General features: G+C 36.3%; 1 protein-coding gene across 2 annotated transcripts in view; it reads left to right on the top strand.

The window, feature by feature from the left end:
* Cntnap2 (contactin associated protein 2) overlaps nucleotides 1-27,116 on the top strand; it is a 2,025,293-nt gene that overhangs the window by 569,711 nt on the left and 1,428,466 nt on the right. Inside the window, exons 1-2 of one of the 2 annotated variants that reach the window (XM_033764477.1) lie at nucleotides 906-1,000; nucleotides 5,671-5,781. In XM_033764477.1, coding sequence (XP_033620368.1) covers nucleotides 5,733-5,781 — 49 coding nt within the window. In that variant the 5' untranslated portion in view covers nucleotides 906-1,000; nucleotides 5,671-5,732. Of the gene's footprint in view, nucleotides 1-905; nucleotides 1,001-5,670; nucleotides 5,782-27,116 lie in introns of those variants that run through there. The other variant, XM_010638580.2, reaches the window with a different exon arrangement.

Below are 27,116 nucleotides of genomic sequence, written 5' to 3'. Positions count from 1 at the left end.
GTGAATCAGAAAATTAAAATCAAAGATGCATCTTTTTGCCCATTTACAGTTACATTCACAGTAAATGTTGTCAATCCACATAACATTCACCACTTTGTTATATAAACTTGTGAACTGATATTTTGATCAAATTGTGAATTGATTATTTTTGAAGCACGCTTTAGGTTCAAGGTTTCAGTCTTTGGCATTGAAATTTCTAGGGAATACGATCATGCATGCCTGCTATATTTCCTACAGGCACTTGAAGTATAACTAAGAAAAATTAAAAACCTGCGAGGATTTATGAGGGTAGATTTGTTTATTTTGACTTCTAGTTTGTACACAGAGGAATGCACAAATACAGACCAACAATTCGTGTATCCAGTGTTATGGAAGACTAAGCGATCCACGTAATTGAATTTTTTAGAAAACTTTTTTTCCTTCTATTTCTGATTTTTTTCTGTTCATAAATACATAAGAACCATTCTGGAATGTATATTTTAATACTCTAACTTGAGGATCAGATTAAAATCTGACTAAATCAGGAGCGCCGCACCCATCTCTAGTGAGAAAATTCCGAGGCCTCTTAGGGCTGGAATAATCCACCCCCTTGGGTGTGTAGAGGTCTGACCTTAGACAGGTTAACTGTTCCTTAAAAAAACCCCTAAAGTCCTGACTCCATGCGCCTCAGCCCCTAAAGCATACAATCCTAAAACTAACATGTGGCCAATAAGGATGTTCCAAATATCCCGACTCCACTCTGGTTGCACCCCTGCCTTACTCTATCCAATAGCGATCCAATAGCACCAACCTGGCTCCTCCCCCACTCCACCGCCCCCCCCCTTACCTTATATAAGCCTGTGCGTTCGCTATGAATAAAGCGGAAGCATTCCAGAAAGCTCCCCGGAGTCTGTGTGGTGATTCTGCCGCCTTGCCCTCCCCGAACGCTGTTCTGTGAGGGGGAAACAACTGGCACCCGAACAGGGGACTCGCGTATACTGGGTAAAGATTAAAGCTTTGGGTAAGGATCCCTATTATGGGTAATGTCATGAGTCAAGAAGGGCCGGTTCAGGCTTCCTTAATAAAGGGTCCTCCTGCCGTAAAGGCATCCGAGGCGTTTCCAGCCCAAACTTCTTCGGCGAATGTAGGGCTCCCTGAACGCTCTAAAGATCGCAGACAAAAGCCTCTTTAAAAAGATGGTGTGGGCAAGCTGTCTCTTCTGCTTTCTTCTTCCCAAAGGCCTCTCACTTCCTGTCAAACCCCCTCATCACTGGAATAATGGTCCTCGGGAAGAGCCTACCTTTTCCCGTCCAAGATGGCTGCCTCCACTTTGTGCGCCGCTGTCTTACTTGTCCGATGAGGAGAAACGATCCTTTGATTGGGCCTTAGCATGGCTTCCAGGTCCTGGGCCTGCGGCCGCCCAGCCTTTTCCCCCAAAGCCCAGCCAGGTGCAGCTGAGAGCGCCAGAAAAGTTTCAGAGCAGAGCGAAAGACCTGCAGCTTCGGTCAGCATTGAGGCCTGGTGCCCGAAGCCGGGAGGGGAAGCCTGGTTACGGCCAAGTCCAGCAGCTACTCGGTAGCTGAAATTCCTTTTGTCTTCCCCAGCCTCTGCTGTCCCTGCCTCCCACCACGGATCCTTATCAGCCTGGCTGACAGCAGCCCAACTCCCTGGGGCGCATTAGGGCCCAGTGGGGCTGAGAGGGTTGCAAGCGCTGGGTTGAGGCTGGTGAGACAGGGGCTGCAGGGTCCCTGGCGTGCGGCCCTGGAGGCTAACTGCTCCCTGGCCCGTGCCTGTTGACCCTGAGTGGTCCTGGGGGTGTGCTGCATGCCCAGGAACAGCCTTCTTGCTGCAGAGCCTTCGATCTCTACTTCGTCCTGGACAAATCCACAAGTACCTAACCCCCATCTCTATCTTGTTCTGCCTTCCCTTTTCATGTTCGTTTTACCCCTTGTATTGATCCTTCTTTGTTTAATCATGCAGAAACTTGGTGCTTATATTTTGCTAAAACACCCCTGGCTGTTTGGGTCCCTGTTGATTTCCACATGGAATGACAAAATTCAGATCCTCTCTTTTTTTTTTTTTTTTATTGAGTTTATTGGTACAATCCAGGTATACAATACAGTTACATTCATTGCTGGGATCCTGTACCTTTGCATGACAGGTCTTGGTTCTCATTTTTTCCCCTTGTCCCTGCCCTCCCTTCACCCCCTCCTCCCCTACCCATTTACAAACACTTTATTTCCATTTTTTCATTTTCTCATATTTTTTTTTCTTTTCCCTTATCTGATGCTTCATCCCCTCAGTAAGAAAGATTTTGAAATTTCTGCCTTTATTGTTGCCACGGTGGCAGCTATTTCCACCACAACAGCAATAGTCATCTTACAAAATCAAGTGGTGACAACAACAATGTTGAACCAGCTACCCTGCTATTTCAAGATGTCCACGCAGCCATACTCAATTTACAAATCCAATTAAACTTGGTTTGGGAGGAATTAATACCCAGGTGTTAGATGTTATGAGTTTAAATAATGTGTGGGATACCATTTGGTCAAAAATTCAGGCTGGATGGAATAATTTGAGTAGTTGTATACGTGGACTGATACTGGGATCCCCATATATATTAACCTTGTTTGGCATATTGTTATTGTTCTTTATTTTAAAGATCAGACGTGCCAGTAACAAAATCATAAAAATGTGGTCCTTTTGGCTGAGGCTCTGGAGTCAAAGACAAAAGGGGGAACTGAGGATCAAGTTAAAATCTGGCTGAGTCAGGAGCACTGCTTCCATCTCTTGTGAGAAAACTCTGAGGCCTCTTAGGGCTGGAATAATCTGCCCCCTCGGGTGTGTAGAGATCTGATCTTAGATAAACTGTTCCTCTCAAAAACCTCCAGAGTCCTGACTCCATTTGCTTTGGCCCCTAAAGCATACAATCCTAAAACTAACATATGGCCAATAAGGATGTGCCAAATATCCTGACTCCACCCTCGTTCCACCCCTGCCTTACCCTATCCAATAGTGATCCAATAGCACCAACCTGGCTCCACCCCCGCTTTACCCTATATAAGCCTGTGCATTTGCTGAATAAAGCAGAAGCATTCCAGAAACCACCCTAGAGTCTGTGTGGTGATTCTGCCACCTTGCCCTTCCAATCTGGGCCCCCTGAACCCTGTTCCGCATGCGTGCTCATGGACAAAAACAACACTAACATAAATTGAGTATGTGTGCTTAGTTGTTGGAAATTAAGGGCCGCTTTTTTAAAAATTGAGTTCTTCTGCACTGGGCTCCTGGACGCTTCAAAGTTTGGGGAGTCTTATTTGGCTCTTATTTTTCTTTCTTCATTAATTCGTTTTACAAGTATTTGTCGAAAACGTGCCATGTGCCAAGTACTGTTGAGATTACTGGAAAGTAAACAATTAACACTATTCGTAACTATGCGGTATGATTAAAATACATGGTGAGTGTTAAAAACAGTCATCACTGCTAAAGACACATTGCCATCAATCAGTATCAAGTCTCACCCTCTCTTTGAACACTCACATCACTCTTGCCACTTTCAGAAGCAGAGCCACAAGTTATCTTTGATGAGTGTCTTTGTGAGTGTGACTAAAAGAAATACAGTAAATGCTGCTGACAAGTGCCAAAATGGCAAAAATATTACAGTGTGTCTTCATCCACCTAATTTACATGGTATAGAACTGTGTCACTTCTGTTTTTTTCCCTTAGTCAAAATGACTGAAAGGTAAGCATTTTGAATCAGTTCAGGATGTCCTGGCAGCCAGAGCAGTGCAATGAAAGACACTCATTGAAGAAGGCTTTCAGAAATGCTTCAGCACATGGTAAAAATGATGGAATAACTATGTTCAAATCACTGGGGAGCATTTTTCGGTGGATTAAAGTAGATATGTCCTTTACTGAAATAAACTTTTAAAAATTTAAAGCCACCATGTTTTTCAGTCATACCTAGTATATTTCCTAAGAAAGTAGTAGAAAGAAAGTCAACTAAATAATTGCATACAAACATGGTGGTGCTAAGGAAGGTAAAGCAAGATGCAAGTCCAGAGGTGATGGAAATAGTGCTTTAGTGGAGTGAAGAGAGCAGTAAGGCCTGTTTGCAAGGGTGCACTGACATTAAGCAGAGAAGTGTAAGTGGCACAAGCCTTACTGTGTTGGGAACGGTACTTGTGGAAACCTCCATTGGGAATGGATTTGGCATCATAGTAAGAGGGGTGAGGCCATTCTGCCTTGACAGTAGTAGACAGGAGTGAGAGATTGGTACTGCATCTTTGGACTTGTCCCTGTGATTGAGAAGAGATATTAGTGGATATTTTGACATTTTCTTGAACATCTGCTGCAGTAAAATCACCAATGCTACTGGAGAAAAGAATCATGATTCCTTATCTCACCACTGAACCATGCACAAACTTGAGTTAAAATCCATTTTCATAGAATTTTTTTCTAATGCATATTTTACTTAGTTCTACTGCAAGTATCTCTGGGAAATATGGCACCCACGTATGACCATATTCCTCAGTAAATTAATATAAAACAATGAAAAGATAAATGAAATTTGTTTCCAAAGTGCCAGTTCACAAAGCTGCACCACAAATTTAAAGGTTTCATATTATTTGTTAAAATGTATTGTTCAGTTTGGTGGTAGTCTTGGTGTCACTGACATTTTTGAAAGAGTTTCTTTGGCTGCTTTGTGAAAAAAGGTGATACAAGAGCCAGGGAGGGAGGTCTCCATCCAACAGTGATGGCTGAGGACCACTTGGTTGATGTTTGTTGCTATGGAGATGAGGTAAGACGTGGAATTGCAGTGGTCCCGTAATGAGAACCATTGCCCTTAACGAAATCTCCTAGAGAGGGAGCATAGCCTGAGAAGAATTCCAAGCACTGAGTCTTGGCCATTTTAACATTAGGAAAATGTACAAATTTGAAAAAGGAGAAAGATCCATTAAACGAATCAGAAAAGAAACAACAAGTGAGGGAGAAGAGGAAAATGTTTGGAAATTATAAAAGCCAAGTGCAGAAAGTGTTACAAATAAAACTGAGGTAGTGCTACTTCCTGTGTAGTCGACTTGTTGAGTACGAAAAGACCTGATTACTTTTTCTTTTTCTCATGGTAATAAATATCAAGTTGATGATTACACTGTGTTCTCTCCTATGGGCACCTACTTATTTCATTTTTATTATTGTAAGAACACAGCATGGACTTATGAGTGTACACTGTGTTATTATAGGCACAATGTTGCAAATTGAACCTGTAAAACTTATCTCCTATAAATAAAGTTTTTAGGCATTTGTTAGCAACTAATTTCTTTGATAGAATTTCCTTTTATCTTTCTTCTTTGAACTTTAATATTTCTTATTCTCTACTCTTTCCAAGAAATACTAGGAAACAGCTTGTTACACAAACAACATCAATTTGACTTGAAATTCTTAGATAAGAATTCTGAGTTGAGGTCCTTCAGAATAATGCACTTTGATATAGCTGGATTCCTGAAAATCAGGAGGTTATTTGAACTGCATCTGTGGCTTTTTTAATTAGTATAAATCAGTTGTCTAAATTCTGATCAATTTCAAATGTTTTTCATGATTTTAAGGATTTTACTTCACTCATAATTATTTTGATAAGCATATACCCATCATTGTATGAGAGCCTTACCAAGCATCTCTATATATTCTTTTCAGAAAAATGTGATGAACCCCTGGTCTCTGGTCTCCCCCATGTGGCTTTCAGCAGCTCTTCATCTATGTCCAGCAGCTATGCCCCTGGCTACGCTAAAATAAACAAGCGAGGAGGTAAGACAACTTTCGATTGCTCTGCCAATAGACATGTTAAATAAAAACATGTTATATTAGGGAGTTTATTTTAAAAGTGTATATTGTCATGTAAGATATTAGCAGGCACCCAAAATAATTCTTGCCCCTTCTAGAAGATGCACAAATACCATGAACTTCTCATGTACCTTCTTAGTAGGGAATAATTTAGGAAATGTCAGGCTGGAAGTGAAAGATACTGTGTCACATATTTTGGAGTCACCTGTACTAATAGATTCAAAGTGACATAGACCTAAGATAATGACATTCTTGTTAATCATATAAAATGATGTTAAGAATTAACTTCTACTATGTGTTCAGGATATGAGAAAGTATACTGTAATATTCACTGCTTTCTTCTCTTTTCATTAATTTGTACAATTTTTATTAAAATGTAAGATAAGTAAATCTAAGGCCTTTACAATACTTTCTCCAGTGTCCAGAATTCAGCTTTAGTATTAAAAACATAGAAATAGTTATCATGTTTTCAAATTTTGGACTTTTAAATTATTGTATTCATTAGTTAATGGTAATTTCAAAGTTGAGAGTAGTTCATAGAGAGTGAAGGTACACAATTAGTGGCAGATACATAAAACTACTTCAAGTAAGTATTGCTAGAAATGTCAGTGGATGACAACTTACAAAGGAAAAATATTTTCTGGTTTAAATATAAATCAGTCAACAAGGACCATAAAATCTTATTGAATATAAAACAAAAATGGGTTTCCAGAGTCTAGCATGAGGAAAGTAGAATAGGAAAATGTTGGTTAACAGGGGAAAAGTTTAAGTTGGAAAGAACAAACTCTGGGAGCTCGAAGTACAGCGTGATGACCATAGTTAATAGCACTGTGCTGTACACTTGAAAATTACAAGGAAAGTAACTCTTCCTGATGTGCTCACTATGAAAAGAGGGCAGCTCTGTAAAGTGATAGGCATATTAATTAGCTTGAGTTGATAGTTTCAGAATGTATTCACATTATAAAACATCATGTTTTATACTATAAATATATAAAATTGTATTTATCAATTAAACTATAATAAAACTTTGGGGGAAATAGGAAATACTAAATTATAGGATAATTTCAAATCACAGCAATTTAGTAAATGAAAAATAATCAATATAGAAGGAAGGATCACTGACAAAGATGAAAGAGGTGAAAGAGGAAGAAAACAATAAAAGGGGAAGAAAGTAAAATAAAGCACTAAAAAGAATGAGGTATGTAAGATTGAGAAATGACAAAGGAAATAGGTAAGAAAAGGCCAGAATAATATATAGTCAATTATATGCACAAAAGTGTGAAAGTGATTTAACCAATAAGTTCTGACTTTCTGAAAGACAGAGATACAAAGGCAAGGTAGGGAAATGTTAATAGCAAAAAGACAGTTTTGATAAAATAGCAGTATTAATTAAATCATCTTTTATAACCACATGAGAGAGTTTGCAATTTACTGCTAGTTATCAAATTTTTTTAAAATAGCAAGGTAAGGAAAATTTTAATTCATTTTTCCTATATAAAAATCTCTTGAACCATCAGCAAAAAATGAAAATATGGAGAAAAACCTGAAATACTGTATTGGCCATATCTAAATAACAATGTGGCGCATCAAGACTATGAAATGTAGAACAAAATATAAATGATGAAATAAATAACATATTCCTAGATGTCAAGGGAATGTCATATGCTCAAAATATGTGTCATGGTACTGAGACATCTACAACAATTTTAATGAGAAGAAGAGTCAAGAAATATTTATTTTGAAGATTTTTGAGGAAAATATGACTGAAGAATATGATTTTCTCCATGAATACGGGCATGTCAGGTTATATCAGCAAAAGACACTTGGGGAACAGATAGTGCAAAATATAGTCAACAGTGAGATGTGTGAAAATAAACAATCAAGAAATCATGGCTGAATGCCTGGTATTGAGCAACAAAACCATTTCACCATGAAACCAAACTAGAAAATCATACCCATAGAACAAAAAGTATATATAAGAATACCAAAGTATCAAATTATCAGAATCAGACAAATATGTGTTCCCCTGAATTTTTAGGGAAAAATATGTCACTAGATATATGAATTTTTTTCTTTGATCTTTTTTTCAAGAATTAATATATCAGGAAAAATCTTTGTTATTTTACTAATGTACATTGCTTTTTTATTTGGTTTTAATGTATTACCATCTGCCACTTTTAATTACTTTCCTTAGCTATTGGTATAATTCATAACCACATATTGGGGTGAAGCCATACTGGCTTATACTTTACTGTGTTCCATTTATCAATATTTATTCTGTTGGAGCTTTATTACTTACATTTTGGCTCTTAAAGGTGTTTGCTATGCATAACTGCATGCTCTCCCTCCATCCTCTACTATTTATGTAGTCACTTTGGATCCTGAGGCAGGTAGCTCTTGGATAGTCTCTCCAAGGAAAAACTAAAAGAAATTCATAACCAGGGTTAGATGCACAGGCCTGTTATCCCAGAACTCTAGTAGACCGAGGCAAGAAAATTAAAAGTTTGAGTTCATCTTGGGAAGTTAGAGACCTTGCATCAAAGTAAAATACAAAAGTGTTGGGAGGTAGCTCAGTGTAAAGGTCCAGAGTTCACTCCCCATTACTGAAAAATAATTGCATATTCTCACTTGGGTAATAAAACACAATATTTTATTCTTATAGGAAAGCTCATATGCCCTTTGGAGAAGGAATTTATTCACTGAAATTTATGGTCAAATATGCATAAACTAATAATCTTTACTGATTGAGAATTTTTTTTCAGGAGAGCATGATCTTATACATCTGAAAGGTAGAGAAAAAAGCATCAGAAAATTCTTAACAGAGGCAAAAAAAAAAAAGATATAAGTAAAAGAAACCAAGAATGCTGGGAATATCTTTTCTGGATTCATTAGTGGCAAAACCATGTGTCATATACACTGTGTATGTATTTGAAAACAAAAAATGATTGTATACTAGCACAGAAAGATAAATGATTATAATTTACTAATTATACAAGTGCAGAAAAGAACAAATTTAGTTCAGTGTTATGTTGATAAATATTGACTTCAAGTTTTATTATGCAATTAAGTCATATTTTTCAAATATACTTTACAGAGCATGTGTTTATAAATACATAGGAAAATTATAGTATATATGCAAATACACATTCAGATGACAGATTGTTGTATCTTTATGAAATTTAGTTTAGTTTTTGGGTTCCCACAATCCAAATCCATCTGCTACAACTTTCACATCAGTGAACAATAAATAGCAAAACCAAGGTTAAATGTGACCTTTAAATGAGAAATCCATGTGTAAAACTATCATGTCTCCTAGTTTAATTTTTTCTGTTTATCCCTTCCTCCTTCCCTCCTTCTTTCCTTCCATCCTTCCTTCCTTCCTCTCTCTCCCTTCCTTCTGTCTTACGATTTTACTCCTGTAATCTGATTTATCTCCACATTCTTCATGCATCAAAAGCTTCTAATCTTGTGTTTCTCCAAGTCAATGTCAGTAAAAATATTTGTTATCTTTTTCAAGTTTAGCACAGATATTAAATGTTAGATTTTTTAGAAAAATATCCCCTACCTTACATTTATAATACAGTATATATTATACATTTATAATATAGTATATATAATACAGCCTTATTAGGGTGGCAAGTTAGAGATGCTGCCTTAGTCTGTTTTCTGCTACTATAATGAAATATCAAAAATAGGTAATTTATAAAGAAAAAAATTGATTGGTTCTGGATCCTGGGACATCCAAGGGCATGGTATCATCATCTGCTTAGCATGAGGTGAGGGATTTTTGCTGGGACATCCCATGGCAGAAAGTAGAAAGGCAAGCACACATGTGAGATATGAAGACTCACTATTTCATCAACAACCCACTTCCAAGATAGGTAGGTAACCCAACTTTATGACAACCGCACTAAACATCTATTGAAGATCACACCTCTCAGCACCATTAAATCTGAGATGAAGTTTTCATTACATAAACATTAGAATCACATTTGGGCCACGATAGATAACAATCATTTCTCCTGCCAAACTTCAGCCTTTTATCTCACATGATTTGCCGAATCATCCTCTTCTATACTGGGAGGGAGAGCTGCTCTCCCAGTCTTCTTCATCCTCCACTAGCCAGGTGTGATTAGAAAGAACACCAAATTGTCTCTGTTTCTTTGTTATGGATATAGATTTTGGCACCTGGGGTACTATTGGAGCAAACAGGATGGGCCATATTTAGACAAGGCAAAGAGAGAAGAAAGCAGCTACTTATGAAGCAATAAAGGGAGAAGACCCTATGAAGTCACTGGCTTCAGTAGTCAGGTATTGTGGTGGTGCAAATCTGAAATCCTAGCACTCTAGGAAGCTGAGGTAGAAGGGTGGCCCAGCCTGAGCAACTTTGTGGCTTATCAAGACTATATCTCCATGAACGAATAAATGAATAAAGGAATGAGAGTCGCTGGCTTCCTTCCCAGTCTCCCTTCATACTCTGCTCTAACTACTGGCTACCCTGAAATAGACCTTTCTCTCTCTAAGAGTCCCCATCTTTTACATGAGCTAATTTGAGTAAATTTTACTTCCCAGTTGATACAGTATTCTTGATTAAAAAGTAATCATTATTTTTCACCTTTTACAGATTAGAAATAAATATATTAACTGATCATCTGGACTATAGATTCAGAAGGCACCTAGCTGAGCAGCAATGGGATAGGGGCAGGGACATAAATCTGTGTCTTCTATGCAAACCCAACACACTTCATATTGATTAGAGCAGATGATGCAAGTCACTGCTGTGTTTGATTTAGCCAAAGATAGGGCCTAAACTGAGGTGGAAGGTTTGATTCAAGTTTAATTTATGCTCACATTGCCAAGTAAATTCAATCACAATATCTCAGCTTTTTACTAATGTAGATCTTTAATAATTTCCTTTTTCTCTCTTTTGCAGTTATTTTTTGTTAGTGGATCTCTCTGCCAATATTCAAGCTATTTTCTTTTAAATTTGCTTGCTAAATAATTTCTCCCATTTTAGTAATGTGCATTTTTCTTTATTAAGCCACAAGACAAAGTTGTAGTGGTACTGATAGCAGTAGTCCTTTTCAGTTATTTAGCCTGTATTTCCTTCAGCAGGAAAAGCCTATTGTATTTGCAGGGCACATAATTAATGCTCACTTCTGGGAGGAATATATGTGTAACAGACATCTGGAAAGACTGAGGAAATGGATCTCTTGATGACCATACTTATCTTAAAGAGACCTACAGTCTTTATCTTTCCTTAAAAGAGACCACTGAGGTTAATAATTGCCACCCTGCCTTGAGGTCACAGCTCTCATAAATCATTTTTAGACAAGCACCAATTTTCCACATACTGTTGGCCAAGGGAGAGCTTTAATAATTAGCATGACATCAGCCTGTTCTCTAGTCTGAAGGTACACATGCTGGACCACTTCCTGCAGGTTCCCGGTGGTTTAGTAAACAGTTGTTAATTACTCTGCTCTTGAGAAATGTGTTCCTGCTAGTCCAAGAAAATGTTCTGCCCCATTATTCTAGCTTCAATTCTCTTGTCCCTTAATTATATTTACAAAAGACCTCCTTTTCCTCTGGTTTGTATTATTTTTTCCCTCTTTCAGTTTTTAGCATTTAAAGGCTGTGTCACAACTAATTAAACCCAGAAATGTAGCTTGTATACTATAAATTGAAAAAACAACCAGAATGCTTCCCTGAGGATAGTATCCATCGTCGTGGCTGTAGTGCCTCCTGCTGGTGATGTTTTGTTGCCTCCAGGCCCCAATCCATTTCTCTGCTCCACGTGGACAGCTCATGGCAACCAGACTATGCTAGATTCTCTATTTTCTTAACTTTTTAACTTCTATTGGGATAATTTTCCCTTAGAGCCTTGAGAGTAAAGTTCCTAATTGTTGAGTTTCAGTCCTGATTTTAATTTCCATTCTACTATGTTTCCTCCTTCTATTCTTTAGTCTTGGTTAAGGTGGATGTCAATTTGGTTGGCTTGAGAGCTACCCATGGGATTAGTAAAGTCTAATTCTTTTTTTAAATTAAGTTTATTAGTATATTTTAGGTATATAATACAGTTACAGTCATCATTGGGATCTTGTACCTTTACATGACTTACCTTGGTTCTTATTTTTCCCCATTCCCAGACCTCTCTTCACCCCATCCACCCTTCCCTGTTTACAAAGACATTGTTTCCATGTTTTTCCTTTTCTCATATTTTTTCTATTCCCTTTTTACCTTTTCCCTATACCTCCCACTTTCCCTACTCCTTTAGACCTTTTATTCCTATTACACAATATCAAATATACATTTTGATCCTTATTTACACTATTAGTTTTTCACACCAGAGAAATTATTCAGTATTTACACATGTGTCTTATTAATTTCACATAAGAGTATAGCCTCAATGTGCATAATTCTGGGCATTATGGCACCATCTGGATGGGGCATGGAGTTGTGACTTTGTAGTCCATATTGGCCCCATTATCCTTTTTCTCTGGCATCATTCTCATTTCGTGTTTTCCCACCATCAGGAACTAAGCCATTTTCTTCCATCACACCCTTCTGCCATGATAGTCCTGTCCTGGATACTGTAAAAAAGGAACTTAATCCTTTGAAACCATGAGCTAAAGTAAATCTCTCTTTGAGGATGGAGAGTTCATCCAGTGGTGAAAAATAAGACTAGTATCAGCTTCTAATACTCAGTATTTTTAATCAGCTCCTTTTTCAACTAATAATTATTACTCAAAGATGTATTTATTGTTGAACTATTACATCTCCTAGAAACACTTTGTTTTTAAGAGCAAATCTTTGGAGCAAAAAAGTCCAAAGAACTTTTTTACAAGTGTAGCATTTCAAATTATTTCGCATTATTACTTTGGATAGCTGTATTTCATCTTCAAATTGTCCTTCAGCAAACCTCCAGGGCAAAGCTCAGCAGTAGAAAGACGATGGATTTTACTTATTCATAGCAACTACATTCCAACACAGATCCACAGATGAGTAGGATATTAGTCAATTAATTAAACTTCCTGCATTTCAGTTTTCTGATTTCTAGATTATTATATAATTTGACATTGAAACCAGAAACTTTTGACAGTAAAAGAGAATACAATTAGTAGTCATTAGTAATTATTCAAGGGGAATCCTGGAGGTATTGTCCCTTTACTAATATTTTGAAATGGAATCAATTATACCATTTGTAAAAGATGATTTGAAGATTAAAGAAAATAATTTAGACAAATTCCATTGCATTTAAATTCATCTCTTTTCCATCAATTACCTTTAACTTATAAGAACAATATTTCAGTAATTTAAAAGTTGAGTTATATATTCATGCTTCAAAAGCAATGATTCTTTGAAAAGTTATTATTAGAATGTGTGTAGGGGCCAATGAATGTGTATAAACTGTTACATAAATGTTATCTTGTCTTTTCACTTCAAATCCATTTCAATTCCAGTGAAAGATATTTTTTCAGTGACTATTTAAGTACAGTAATACCTCAGTTCACAAACACTTCTGTTTGCAATTTGGTTCCCAATACAAAAGCATTCAGCAAAATTTTGCTTCCATTTGCAAATTATGCATTGAATGATAAACACAGCATAGCCATTTTCCCCCAGAGTGTAAAACAAAGTTCATGAAGCAAAATACCACTATATTATTTTGTTCTTGTTATATCATTTGAAGTAAATCTTCTAGAGTATAAGTATTACATGAAATAATATTTACTAATTTTATGATCCTCAGAAGAAAAAAATTCACATTTTTGTGGACACTAGGAAAAATAAAATTATCACCTTTTTATTCTTTTTTTTTTTTTTTTTCGTACTGGGGATTGAGCTCAGGTCCTTGCGCTTGCAAGGCAGGCCACCAAACCGCTGGGCTAAATCTCTGGCCCTCACCTTTTTACTCTTTGGCGTTATAAATTCTGACTGTGTAGTGTAAGCAACAGAATTTTTTTCATTGAGTTTATTGATACTTTATGGGTATATAGTGCAGTTACATTGATCATTGGGATCTTGTACCTTCACATGACAGATCTTGGTTCTCATTTTTTCCTGTACTGCTGCCCTCCCTTCACCTCCTCCAACCTCCCCTATGTACAAAGCCTTTGTTTCCATTTTTTCCTCTCCCCATATTTGTTCTTTTCCTTTATTTCCTTTCCCTACCCTTCCCACTTCCCATACACCTGTAGCCTTTTTCTTCCTATTTCACATTATCAGTTATACAATTTGGATTTTAATTACACTTTTAGTTTTTAACACCAGAGAAAGTAGTCCATATTTACATCTTGTGTCCTATTTATTTCACTTAGGAGTATGGCCTCTATATGCATCCATTTTCCTATGAATGAATCTAATTTCTCATTGTTTATGGCTGAATACTCCATTTTATAGAAAAACAGTATCTTCTTTATCCAGTCTCCAGTTGATGGGCAACTGGGCTGTTTCCAAATTTTAGCTACTACAAACTGTACCACTATAAACATGGGTGTACATATATGGCTGTGGCATGATTCTTTTAATTCTTTTTGAAACATAACCAGCAAAGGGTAAGCTGGTTCAAATGGAGCCTGTAATCCTGGTTCTTTGAGATATCTCCATATTGATTTCCATAGTGGTTGCACCAGTCTGCTCTCCCACCAAAAATGGAGAAGGGTTCCTTTCTCCCCACAACCCCGCCAACATTTGTTATTGTGTGATTTCTTGATAGCAGCCATTCTTTGTGGGGTAAGGTGGAATCTCAGTGTTGTTTTCATCTGCATCTCTCGAATGACCAGTGATGTGGAACATTTTTTCATATATTTATTTGCTGCTTTTACTCTTGTTGGTTCATTTCAGATGCCCGTTTTTGAATCAGGTATTTCCATTTGGGGGCCTGACGTTTTTTTGAGTTCTTTATATGTTCTAGATAATAGTCCTTTGTCTGAGGAGCAGCTGATAAAAATTTTTTCCTACATTGTAGGTTGTCTATTAGCTCTGTTAGTGGTTTCTCTTGCAGTGCAGAAGCTTTTTAACAAGATGAGATCCCAGTTGGTGCTTTGTGCTAGTTCCCATGCTACTGAAGATTTGTTCATAAACTCTTTTCTTATGCTGATGTCTTTGAGAGTTCTGCCTAATTATCTTCCAGCAACTTTAGTTTAGCAACTTTTTAAATATTTAGATCTTTAATCCACTTGGGTTTTAGTTTAGTTCATGGTGAAAGACAAGGGTCTAGTTTTAATCTTTGGCAGGTTGAAATCCAGTTTTTCCAACACCATTTATTAAAAGAGGCTCTTTCCTGCACTGAGGATAGTCAAAGATGAGGTAGCTGAGTACATCTGGAGTTGTTTCTGCATCTTCCATTCTATTCCACTGATCCTCAGGTCTTTTACTTTGCCAGTATCATGCTGTTTTTATCACAGTGACTTTGTAGTATAGTTTCAAATTGGGAATTGTTAAATTGGCTGCCATGTCTCTGTTGCCTAGGATGGCTTTTGCTATTCTAGGTCTTCTCTGGTTCCAAATGAATTTTTGGATTACTTTTTCTAGTTCTGTGAAATACAGTGTTGGAATTTCAATTGGCATTGCATTGAATCTGTATAGCAGCTTTGGTAATATGGCCATTTTCACTATGTTGATTTTTCCTACCCAGGAGCAGGGGATATCTTTCCATTTTCTTATATCCTTTTCAATCTCTTCTTTCAGAGTGCTGTAGTTTTCAGTGTAAAAGACTTCTGCTTCCTTTGTTAGTTTGATTCCTAGATACTTTATTTTTTGGATGCTATTGTGAAAAGAATTGTTTCCTTAATTTCTCTCTCAGTGAGTCTGTTATTTGTGTACAAGAAGGCTGTTGATTATTGAGTGTTGACCTTGTATCCAGCTACTCTGCTGAAAGTGTCCATTAAGTCTAGAAGTCTTTCCTCAGAGTTTTTGTGGTGTCTTCTATGTACAGTATCATATCATCAGCAAATAATGACCGTTTAACTTCTGCCTTTCCCATTTTTATTGCTTTGATTTCTTTCTCATGTCTAATTGCTATGGCTAATGTTTCCAGAACTATATTGAACAGGAGTGGTGATAGTGGACATCTTTGTCTTGTTCCTGATTTTAGTGTGAAGGTTTTCAGTTTTGGGCCATTTCATATGATGTTGACTGTTGGATTTTCATAGATAGCTTTATCAAGTTGAGATAAACACCATCTCTTCCAATTTTCTGCAGGATTTTTTTTTATCATATATGGGTGTTGAATTTTGTTGAATGCCTTTTCTGCATCTATTGAGATGATCATATAGTTTTTGTTCCTGACTCTGTTAATATAGTGTATTACATTTATTGATTTACGTACATTGAACCATCTTTGCATCACTGGTATAAATCCAACTTGGTCAGGGTGTATAATCTTCTTGATGATCCTCTGTGTTCTGTTTGCCAGTATCTTATTAAAGATTTTTGCATCTTTGTTCATTAGGGAGATTGGCCTGTATTTCTCTTTTTTATGGTTGGGTCTTTTCCTAGTTTGTGGAATCAAAGTAACACTTGTTTCTAGGAATGAATTTGGAAGTATTTCTTTTCTTTCAATTTCACTGAAAAATTAGAGAATAGTGGCAGTACTTCTTCTCTAACTATCTTGTAGAATTCAGTAGTGAAGCCATCAGGACCTGAGCTTTTCTTTGTTGGTAAATTTTAAATTACATTTTCAACTTCACTTATTTTAATTCTAGCATTTAGAATTTTTCTTATCTTCCTTCAATTTTGGTTATTCATAAGTCTAAAAATCTGTCAATTTCTTCTGTGTTTTCCATTTTGTTAGAGTACAAGTTCTCAAAGTAGATATTGATGATTCTCTGGATTTCTGCTGGATCTGTTGTGGCTTTACCCTTTTTGTTCATAATTGCATGGATTTGAGCCTTTTCTTTCCTATTTTTTTACAAGTTTGGCTAAGGGTTTATTGATTTTATATATTGTTTCAAAAAATCAACTCTTCAATTAATTGATTTCTTTTAATCTTTCTCTTAGTTTCCATTGCACTGATTTCTGCTCTGATCTTTATAATTTCCTCCCTTGTACAAGCTTCGGGATTTTCTTGCTTTTCTTTTTCTAGAAGCTTAAGATTCATTATTACTTTGTTTATTTGAGCTCACTCTGTTTTCCTAGTGTGGTCATTCACTGCTATAAATTTTCCACATAGAACTGCTTTCATCGTGTCCCATAGATTCTTGTATGTTGTATTGGCATTATCATTTATTTGTAAAAACTGCCTAATTTATTCTTTAATTTCCTCTGTGGCCTATTGATTATTTGAGATAGCTTTGTTCAATTTTCATGTGCTTGTGAAGTTCTTACAGCTTCTTATTCTATTTATCTCCAGCTTAATTGCACTATAGTCTGATAATATACATGGGATAACTTCAATTCCTTTGCATTTATTTAAACATGTTCTATTAGCTACTATGTATTCTACTTTGGAGAATGACCCATGTGCAGAATGAAAGAATGTATGTTCTGATTTTTTTGGCTGGAACACTCCATATATGTCTGTTAAGTCCATTTGTTCAAAAGCTTGATTGAGTTCTAGTATTTCATTGTTGATTTTTTATCTAGATAATGTGTCTATTTGTGACAGTGGGGTATGGAAGTCCCCCACTACAATTTTATTACTGCTTATTTGGTTTTCAATGTCCCTTAATATTTGTTTTATATAGTTGGGAGCATTAATATTTGGTGCATATATATTTATGATTTTCATCTCTTTCTCTTGGATTATTCTCTTTACAAGTAGTGGCCTACTTTGTCTGTCTTAATTAATTTTGGTTGGAAATAAGATAGCTAACCCTGTTTTTTCCAGGGTCCTGTCACATGGAGAACTGTTTTCCATCCTTTGATGTTCAGTCTGAGTTTTTTGAAGTAGGTGTGTTTCTTGTATACAATATATTGTTGGATGTTGCTTCTTAATCCATTCTGCGAGTCTATTTCTCTTGATTGGTGAATTGAGGCCATTGACATTGATGGTTATAAGTGATATGTGTATTGACTTATGTTAATGTCCTGTCATTGGCTCTTTTTAGTTTTTCCCCCTCTCCCTTTTGTTTTATTCTTTGACTAATTGATTTGCTCTTTTGGGCCTCATGGTTTTGTGACCTTCATTGTCTTTTTATAGGATATTGTTTAGAATTGTATGTAGTGCTGGTTTGGTATTCATGAAGTTTCTCAGGTATTCTTTGTCATGGAAGTATCTTATTTCCCCATCCATTTTAAAAGATCCATCCCCATCCATTTTGCAGGATCCATCAGTCTAGGTCGGAGGTTGTTTTCTTTTAGGGATTTAAATACCTCACTCTAGGCTCTCCTTGACCTGAGGGTTTGTGTTGAAAAGTGTTCTGTGATTCTGGTGGGCTTTCCTTTGCATGTGATTTTTCTTTTCTCTAACTGCTTGCAGTATTTTGTTCTTCTGTTGGATTTCTGGGATCTTGACTGCTATATGTTTAGGTGTAGATTTTTTTTTTTTTAAATCATGACTAGTTGGAGTCCTATATCCGTCACTTATCTGTATGCCAAATTCTTTTGCTCTGTTTGGGAAGTTTTCTGTCATTAATTTTATGAACAGTTTTTTAAATCATTTCTACTTTCTCCTGCTACTTCATAGATTCCTAGCAGTATTATATTATTTTCCTTCGTATCATCTAGGAAATTTTGCATCAATTTCTCATGATCCTTTACTGTTTTTAAGAGATCTCTCTTTTCATAGTCATGGAGTGTAATCATATCTTCTATATCTGAGAGTCTGTCTTCACATTTGTTCATTCTGTGGAAGCTTTCTATAGAGTTTTTAATCTCTTGGATATCTATTTGAATCTGTTGCATGGATTCCACTTCTTTCCTATGTTGGCCAATCATGGTTTCCATTTCTTTCCTATGCTTGGCATTCATGGCTTCTATCATGGTCTTGAACTCATCTATTTTTTGTCCATTTCTGTTCTAAATTCTCTAATCATGTCTTTCATTGTGCTCACCAGCTCTCCAGTTATCTGGGAAATTATTTCTGTTTTGAATTTTTCTAGAGCCTCGTTGATCTGTTTTGTTACTGTCTGTGCTATGATTCAGGGTGTCCTGGTGCTTGATTGTCAGACTTTTCCACCTCATTTCCCCATTGAATTGGCCATTGGTTAACTGGAAGTCTGAATTTGTGCCTTGCTTGTTTTCTCATTTTTATTTTTGTTTTTGGTGCTGTCCTTCATTTAATTCCTGGGTTAGAACTTTGATCTTCCTGATATAGCTGCTCTTTAGTTTTTGAGTCTGTAATGCCTCAAAGACACTATCATTTTCATAATATCAAATGACAACGGATTAAATCAATCACAATCCTTTAGCCCAATTGATACAATCAGCAACACAATCAAGCGCAGCCTATAAATTGACAATTTGTGGTAGTTATTAATCTATCACCTTTAATCATGTGAATTAAATCAAAATAGAGGACCAGTCCAAAATATGTTTATAGTGAATAAACTCTTCAATCCAGCAACATTACTCTTCAGAATGGGGACTTAGATGGAGTTGGTAGGTGAGTAATAGATAGGGAGAACAATAGGAGAAGGTTTCAAGTGAAGCCAGAGCACACATAATGATCACACAAACTCTAGGAAACTTTTGAAGACAAGAAGGAAAGAGAGAGTGCAAGAACAAAGACAAGAATAGAACAATTTAACAGTAGTAGGGAAGCTATAAATTGTAATCACTTTCTTTGGAAATTAATGACAGTTGAGAGAAGGAAAAAGAGAGAAGAAAAGAAAAAGAAGAAATCTGAATTAGGGTAGGAACAAGAACAAAAACGGAGATGCAGAATAATGTAGGTGAGCAAGAGACTGAGTGGGGAAAATAAAGACAAAGGAAGAATTTGAAGAATGGGCAAAATAAAAATTTAAAAATTTAAATTAAAAATAAGAGGAAAAGAAAAAAATTTGAAGAATCTCTTTCAGGGTATATCTCTGCTGTCATAATAGACAATGTGGGCAGCAATGTGAAGAACTAAGTCAATTAGTCTCAGCTAGCCAATAGCAAACCCCTGAATTCTGGCTGCAAGGACCAAGTTGAGCTCCCTGACCTCCTGTAGGGTTTTATTTTGTAGGGTGCTACTGCAAGTTCCAGCTGCCCTTCCCCTGAAGATAGTCCAAGTTCTGATGGAAGGTGGTGATCCCTTTAACTTAACCAACTACAGAGGTCTGGTATGCCTTTGTTGCAGTTGTTCACTTCCATTCTACATTCTGGAGCTCAGTATAATCACCCTTATGATCGCCGGTGCCTCTGCAGTGTGGATCTAGGTACTGGCACAACCAAGAGGCCTGAAAGCGTGGGGGTGGGGCATTGATGGGAATGCTGCAGAGGTGTCCGTGCAGATGGGCAGTCCTCACTGGTCTGTTCCAGTGAAGGCCTGGGGCACTGGAGGGTGGGGAAGCCACTTAGCTCTCCTTCACATTGGCTGGGCAGTTCTCACCGGTCTGCTCCTATGAAGGCCCAGGGTACTGGAAGGTGTGAGAGCAGCTAGCTCCCCAGGCAGCTGGGCAGTCCTTACCAATGAAGTCTGCCTCAATGAGGGACTGGGGCACTTGGGGTGGGAAAGCTGCTTAGCTCCCTGCATTGGCTGGGCAGGCCTTATTGGTCTTCTCCAATGAAGGCCAGGGGTGCCAGAGGTTGGGGGAATCCATTTAGCTTGCTGTGTTGGCTGGGCAGACCTCACTGGTCTGCTCCATTGAATGCCCAGGGTGATGGAGGGTGGGGAAGCCACTTAGTTCCTCACACTGACTGGGCAGTCCTCACTGGTCTGCTCTGATGAAGGCCCAGGGAGCTGGAGGAGTGTTAAACAACAGAATTTTTAAAATTATTTAATCTAGACTTCTTCGTATCCTTTCACCCAGCTTTCCAATTGAACAATTGTCACCTGACTCACATGGTAAATTTTAACTTTTATGTCTTGTCAAATATAAATCAATATTTTGGCCTTCTGAGAGTTTTATAAAATTAAAAATTCAAGAAATATTTGTACCACCGATTATCCTGTTGCTGAGACACAATAACAGACAAACATAAAGGAGGAGTTTAATTTGGTAGTCCATGTTCACCTAGCTTGAAGGAAGAAACATCATGGCAACACATACACCATTTTTCAAAAGTATAAGTCAAACTGTCCTATGATAGAGGAAACAAATTCTTAGCTGTAAACTGTAAGTAAAAATTTAAGAACTTATGTAATCCGAAATTATAGTGACAAAGGTAAACATGGCTGTTCCAAAATGAAGGAAAGAGAAACAGAATATAATCAAACCAAAGCAAGCCTAGACATCATCAGGATAAACATAAAGTTCTCTACTTTTGTATACAGCATCCAGTGCATATGGTGATGAGAAATGAGTTCCAGAGGGCTTAGGCATCCCCACTCCTACATAGCCTTGCTGGTGGTAACCTATATGACCTCTCTCTTGGGCTGGCTCCACTCATGGACCAAATCTGTCCTCTGCAAACACTCCATGTTTCCTTTATCCCTGACTTTTGGGGAAATACATAAACTTAACCTCTGGATTCATACTCACAGCTTCAAACTCTGACTTGGCAAGGGCTCCTTGCCTGTACTAGTAGGACTTTCTTTGAAATCTGAGTAGAAGCCTTCCCAAAACTACAATTCTTGCATTCTCATGCCGGTAAGTCCAGTATCATATGGATGATGCCAAGGTCTACGCAAACAAAAAAGTAGTATCGAGGCTACCTTGGACCACATTGCTGAGGTCCTTACTGCCTGGATTGTTGAGCTCAGTGAAGTGAATCCCGTGAAAACAATTCCCTAAGCAACCCTTTTTTATCAGGGTACCCAGCAGCTCTCTTTACAAGTGAAAGTTTTCCTCTTTTGCATTTTTGACCTCAGAGTTCTTCTGAGTTGCCTCCAAGGCTTCTTTTCTCATCCCAGTAAAATGTACTTGGTTTCTTTTTAAAGACACTAGTCTCTTCTGAAGCTGCACTTTTTGCCCCTAAAAATTAGTCACCACCCCAAATCTCAGTCTCCTATGAAGTCTCAGAGTTCAGGCAAAATGCAGACACATTTTCTGCTAGAGTGTAGCGCATAGAGCCTTTAATACATCTGCCAAAGAAGTCCTTGTTTCCACATGAAATCTCATGAATCTGGCCTTTACTGTCTGCATTTTTATCAGCATTTGATCTTCTGAGATCCCACCAGAATCACCCCTTGATCTTTGCTTACAGTGTTTTAGATCTTCTCTAGCCCACATGTCTAAATCTTTCCACACACCTCCAACAAACCATTTCCAAAGTCTTCCGAACCACATAATCAGGTACAACCTCACTTCAGTTGTACTAATTTTTTTGTATTAGTCTGCTTTCTCATTGCTGCAACCAAATACCTGATACTCACATGTAAATGAGGAGAGGTTTATTTGGCTCATGACATCAGAGGATTAAGTTCGTGGCAGCTGGCTCCAAGTCATGGTTGAAGGGAATGGTGGAACAAATCTGCTTGCTTCATTGTGGTGAGGGAGTAGAGCAGTGGAATACTACCAGAGAGGAAGGGGACTGGGACCATATTCAGTTCCCAAGGTCATGCCTCCATAGTTTTCCTAGACATGCCCAAAAGTGTGCTATACCAAAACTGCTAGGTTTTTCTTAATTTAATTAAATTGATATAACAGGATTGATGGTCATCCTGATACTTGTTGAAATTAATAGAATATTGAATGCATACTTATTATGCAGTGGATCACAAACTTTGGGCATGCTTTGATTTTGCAAATAATATCACTATATTTCTCCCATATGATCCAATTTTATGATGTTGGAATGTCAACACCTTCTTATATTTTCCCCATAGAAATCTGATCTAGATTTGTATTATTTTCCATTGAGTCCTACTATCTAAGGTCTATGAAGACCATGTGCATTATGATCCCACATACACACATTTTGTCAATCAAATCAGCTTGCACAAATACTATGATCTATGATGCTCCATTGAGACTCACCAATTCTGATTGTCTTGGATCAACTTTAAATCAGTAAAATGCACATCCACTTTGGCATATGTTTTTATAAAATTTAGCTAAACACTGTATACATCAAGGGTTTTAAATGAAATGTGTTTAAAATGTCAAAAATATAGTTGTATTTCCCAGCGTACTGTTGCTTTTCTGGAAATAATTATAAAGATTTTTTTTGTATTATGGATGATAACTTTTTTTAGTACAATGAACTAAAATTAATTGGAATAAATGATATTTTAGATTTGGAAAAGTTGGAAGGTTTAATCTTTCTATTTTGTAGTATATTCTAAATATCTTAACATTTAGAACATCATGAGATAGCTTAGGATCAGCAATATTACATAAACCACTGCTACTATTTGAAATGACTTTGAGACGTAAGTTTCTAACACTCTATTGGTATCACAACATTAATATGTGATTGTATCAAATAAAAATTGGGAATAATTATTTAGGATAATGTGCTTTGTAATTTCACTTTAAATGTAATATATTTTACTTAGTTCTTGCACTATTAAATTTAGAGCAGATAGACTGGAATAACCTCACTTGTAAATTAGCAAATAAATACATTTAAATAAATATTTACTTTGAAAATAAGTAAATAATACATACTGTCAGAGTTTTGTTGGTGAATCTCAATTTTCCCATTCCCTAGGTGATATCTTGGGCCACTTTCCACCTTTGTTCAGTTCTCAAATACATCATCGGCCGAAAGAACCTCTGGGACACTACCATGTCTGACACATACAGCCTTTCATCAAAATTGGCCATTATTCCTTTGATTTGATCTTAGTAGGGTATTACAGATTCCTTATGGTCAGGAGCATATGTTTTGCTCTGCAGAAAAAATAGCCAGAATATTTAGGTGGAACTATCGATCAAATAAAGATTTAAGAAGTTTCATTTTTCTTTCTAAGCCAAACCAAAATATATGACAATGGTATATTGTTGAAATTAAATGTTTCGTCATCCCTTTCTGTTTGCCAATTTTATTCATAGACATGACTTTAGTATATTTCATATCTCAGCCTGGAAGATAATGAATTTATGTGAATAATTCATAGCATTTCACAAATACTCATATTGAAATAGAATTTACAGGATTTCAAAACATTTTAACATAATACTATCCACATGTATAACAGCCTAAAATATATTCCAAAAGAATGAGTAAACATATTGGATATCATTTATTCTGTATTTTATGCTACCAATTTTAAAGTCAAATGCTTATTGCTTCAAAATAGGAATGATTTGTTAAAGTGAGAATATCAACAATATTATCTTGTTCATAAAATTGTATAGGCTTTTAGTCAATTTCTTTGCCAATTAGAGATAAGACTAATACAGAATGAATAACAATAGTAAACGCAATTACCACCATTGATACATTTTTCAAAAATAAAATGTCATTTATTTCAAATAGAACTATTAGAAAATGGATCCCACATATCAGCATTCTCCTAGTGCTTTTGATATTGTGGATCAGGGACCATTACAATAATGATTTTGAGTTGGCAAACTATGTGTTTCTTAGGGAATTTACTTTATAAGTGATAACTTTGACCTGAGCATGCTAATGGCTAAGAGAACGTCCTGTCTGCACTTAGCAGTGTGTCCAGTAACCTACCATATACAGTTCATATTCATTAGTTTAACCACTGAGAAGAAAGAAAGGCCAGAAAGAGCAGGGCTTGCCTACAGTTGGCTGTAAAGCATACTAATTGATCACTGAGTGGCTCTGAACTAAGTCCATTCATTAGCAAAAGTTAATGCTTTAACAACTTTACAAGTCACAATTGCACTCAAAGTCCCAAAATCACTTTTTCTGTCTACCAAATTAGTCAGTTCCCAGTCTTCAATATCTGCTCCTCTTATTTGTAGAGACTTTCATATTAATGATTATTTTTACTTTTCCATTATTATATTTACCAAGAAAAAGCAAGCTAACATATCTAAGACAATTAGGATTTAATCTAATAATAACTCTATTAATGACCTTGTGAGGTCAAACTTATTAGAATGAATAGACCTTTCTCTTAATACCTTCAACAAATTAATGACTTTTTCACACATTTCATTAGTAAGGACTCTTTTTTTAAAAATGAGAAGAAAAGCAATGGAAAAATTATTTTATACTCAAGCCCTCTAGAACTAATTCCAAAAATACTGTCTCTTTGACAATGAACAATAGCTCCTCCTTTGTTAGCTTTCCTTTCTTTACTCTGAAAATGAAAAATCAACATTGTTTACCTATCCACTTTTCTTTGCCACAGAGATACATGTTTGACAGGAATACTGCTGATAATAAACTGTGATATTTAAGACAGTTTACTTTTACTGAGTTGGCTTTTTAATATTAAAATGTAAATGTAAAATGCAGAAAGCTTCGTTTCCCAGATTTTCACCCAAAGGTCATTTTTACTGTCGTTTTTCCTACCTCTTTTTATCTTCTCAATAGCATAAGGAATGCACATTGTGTGTTTTTATTTTGCTTTTTTTTCTCAGCTACTTTTGAACTTCACTTCATTTCTGTTTTCCCCTTTTAAAGTTAGTGGACAATGCTTTTATTTTAGTTGAGGATTCTTTTCTGAATTCCATCTCTTCCTTGGACATCTTCAATCAAGTATCATTGAGGGCAAGTAATTTTATATTAGAACATTCAGGCCTGAGCAAAGGAAAGAATAATGTATAATTAAATGTTTTGTGGATATTCCCAAGCCAGTTTTTGGCATATTTATATTTGAATGAATGATTATATTTGTTTTGTTTCTATCTTTGCTTAAATGACAGGAAGCCATTTAGGCTTTGCTGTTCAGCTGATGGGATGTGAGGTTGCTCCCTGCTCTTTCTGCCTGATTGTTCTAGAGATGAAGTTGAAATCGCATGCTCTGTGGTCTGAGTTTCTGTGGATTAGAGTCCTAAGTGATTGATTGACAGAGACTCTTCTTCTTATGATAAAGCCATATTTTCCTCTAGGAACTCATAGGATTCCTTCAAAAGTCATCTCTGATAACCCAATGAGGAGTTTCTCAGTCATTGCAAAGAACACTATCTTTTTATATATCTCAGAAATTATACACTGCTGTATTAAAACTTGTGTGTCTGATACTGTTGACATGACTTCTGTCTCACTGTGCTCTTGCATCTCCAGCATTGAGAATGGTACCAAGAATTGACTTAAATTTACAGAAACAAATAAATGCTTGCCTATACACATGATCTCATCTTATCCTTACAAAACCCACAGGGAGTAACTTAGAAGAAATAAAACTCAGTTTTATGTATAAGAAAATTGAAAGTGAAGACTTTAAATTCCTGCCTGAGGTCACACTAACAGCAAGCAGACTTAAGCATTTGAAACAGACTTCTGATTTCAAAACTACTCTCTGTTTTATCCTCCACAGGTCTTCCCTATGTGAGAGCTTTGGTGTGTGTGTGGTAGGGAGATTGTCAGGAAATTGAAATAATATTTGAGTGGTTATAGGATATGCCTAAGGTCCTCCAACTGGTGTTTAAGAGCACAAGATGCACATTTCTCTCATTTCTGAGGAGAAAATGCTGACTAGATTTTCATTCAGAGTGCCATTGTGATTTCTTGCAAACTTCTAATATTCTACTTAAATGAACACAAAGTAAATAATACTGTTTTAAAATGTGCATACATTAATATATTCTTAAATATGCATACTTTCTTTTCTGTAAATATGCTAGTAAAACCAAAATTCTTCAAATTGATTTGCAAATTCATGTGTTGTGAAGTTGTTAGAAAAAAAGGCATAACTATATTTGAAATATTACATAGGTGAAAACAGCAAAGATTGGAATAAAACAATGAGGCCAACATTCTGGCTTTTAGAAAAAAAATGAAAAAAGTACTGGTGTATAGCACCAATGTGCTGGAATGTGACAGAAGCAATATTTTCTGAAGTCACTAACAACCTTAATATTCAAAACACACATGGAGAAAAAGTAGTAACCCAGTACAAAGTGAAAGGAAATAAATAATAGAAATAAAACTAAGCCACGGAGTAGGAAGTGCTGAGATCTACTAGCCATGTTGTAAGCTGGATCTATCTTTGGTGGAATAACCTGATATTAATCATAAAAATATCCCTCTATGTTACAATTATCCATCATTGAATCCATTATTCCATTCCAATAAAGAATTCAGCATTATTATGTTCTGCCTTCTTTTCATTATTGTTTAGTAAAATGTTATTGTTTTATTATTGTTTCGTTTCCTGGGAAACTAAAGAGATCCACAAAGGA

Source organism: Fukomys damarensis, unplaced genomic scaffold (assembly GCF_012274545.1).
Source record: "Fukomys damarensis isolate Sample0158 unplaced genomic scaffold, DMR_v1.0_HiC HiC_scaffold_16, whole genome shotgun sequence".
Lineage (NCBI taxonomy): Eukaryota > Metazoa > Chordata > Mammalia > Rodentia > Bathyergidae > Fukomys > Fukomys damarensis.
The sequence above is the reverse complement of the archived record's forward strand: the minus strand, read 5'-3'. Positions and strand labels throughout refer to the sequence as shown.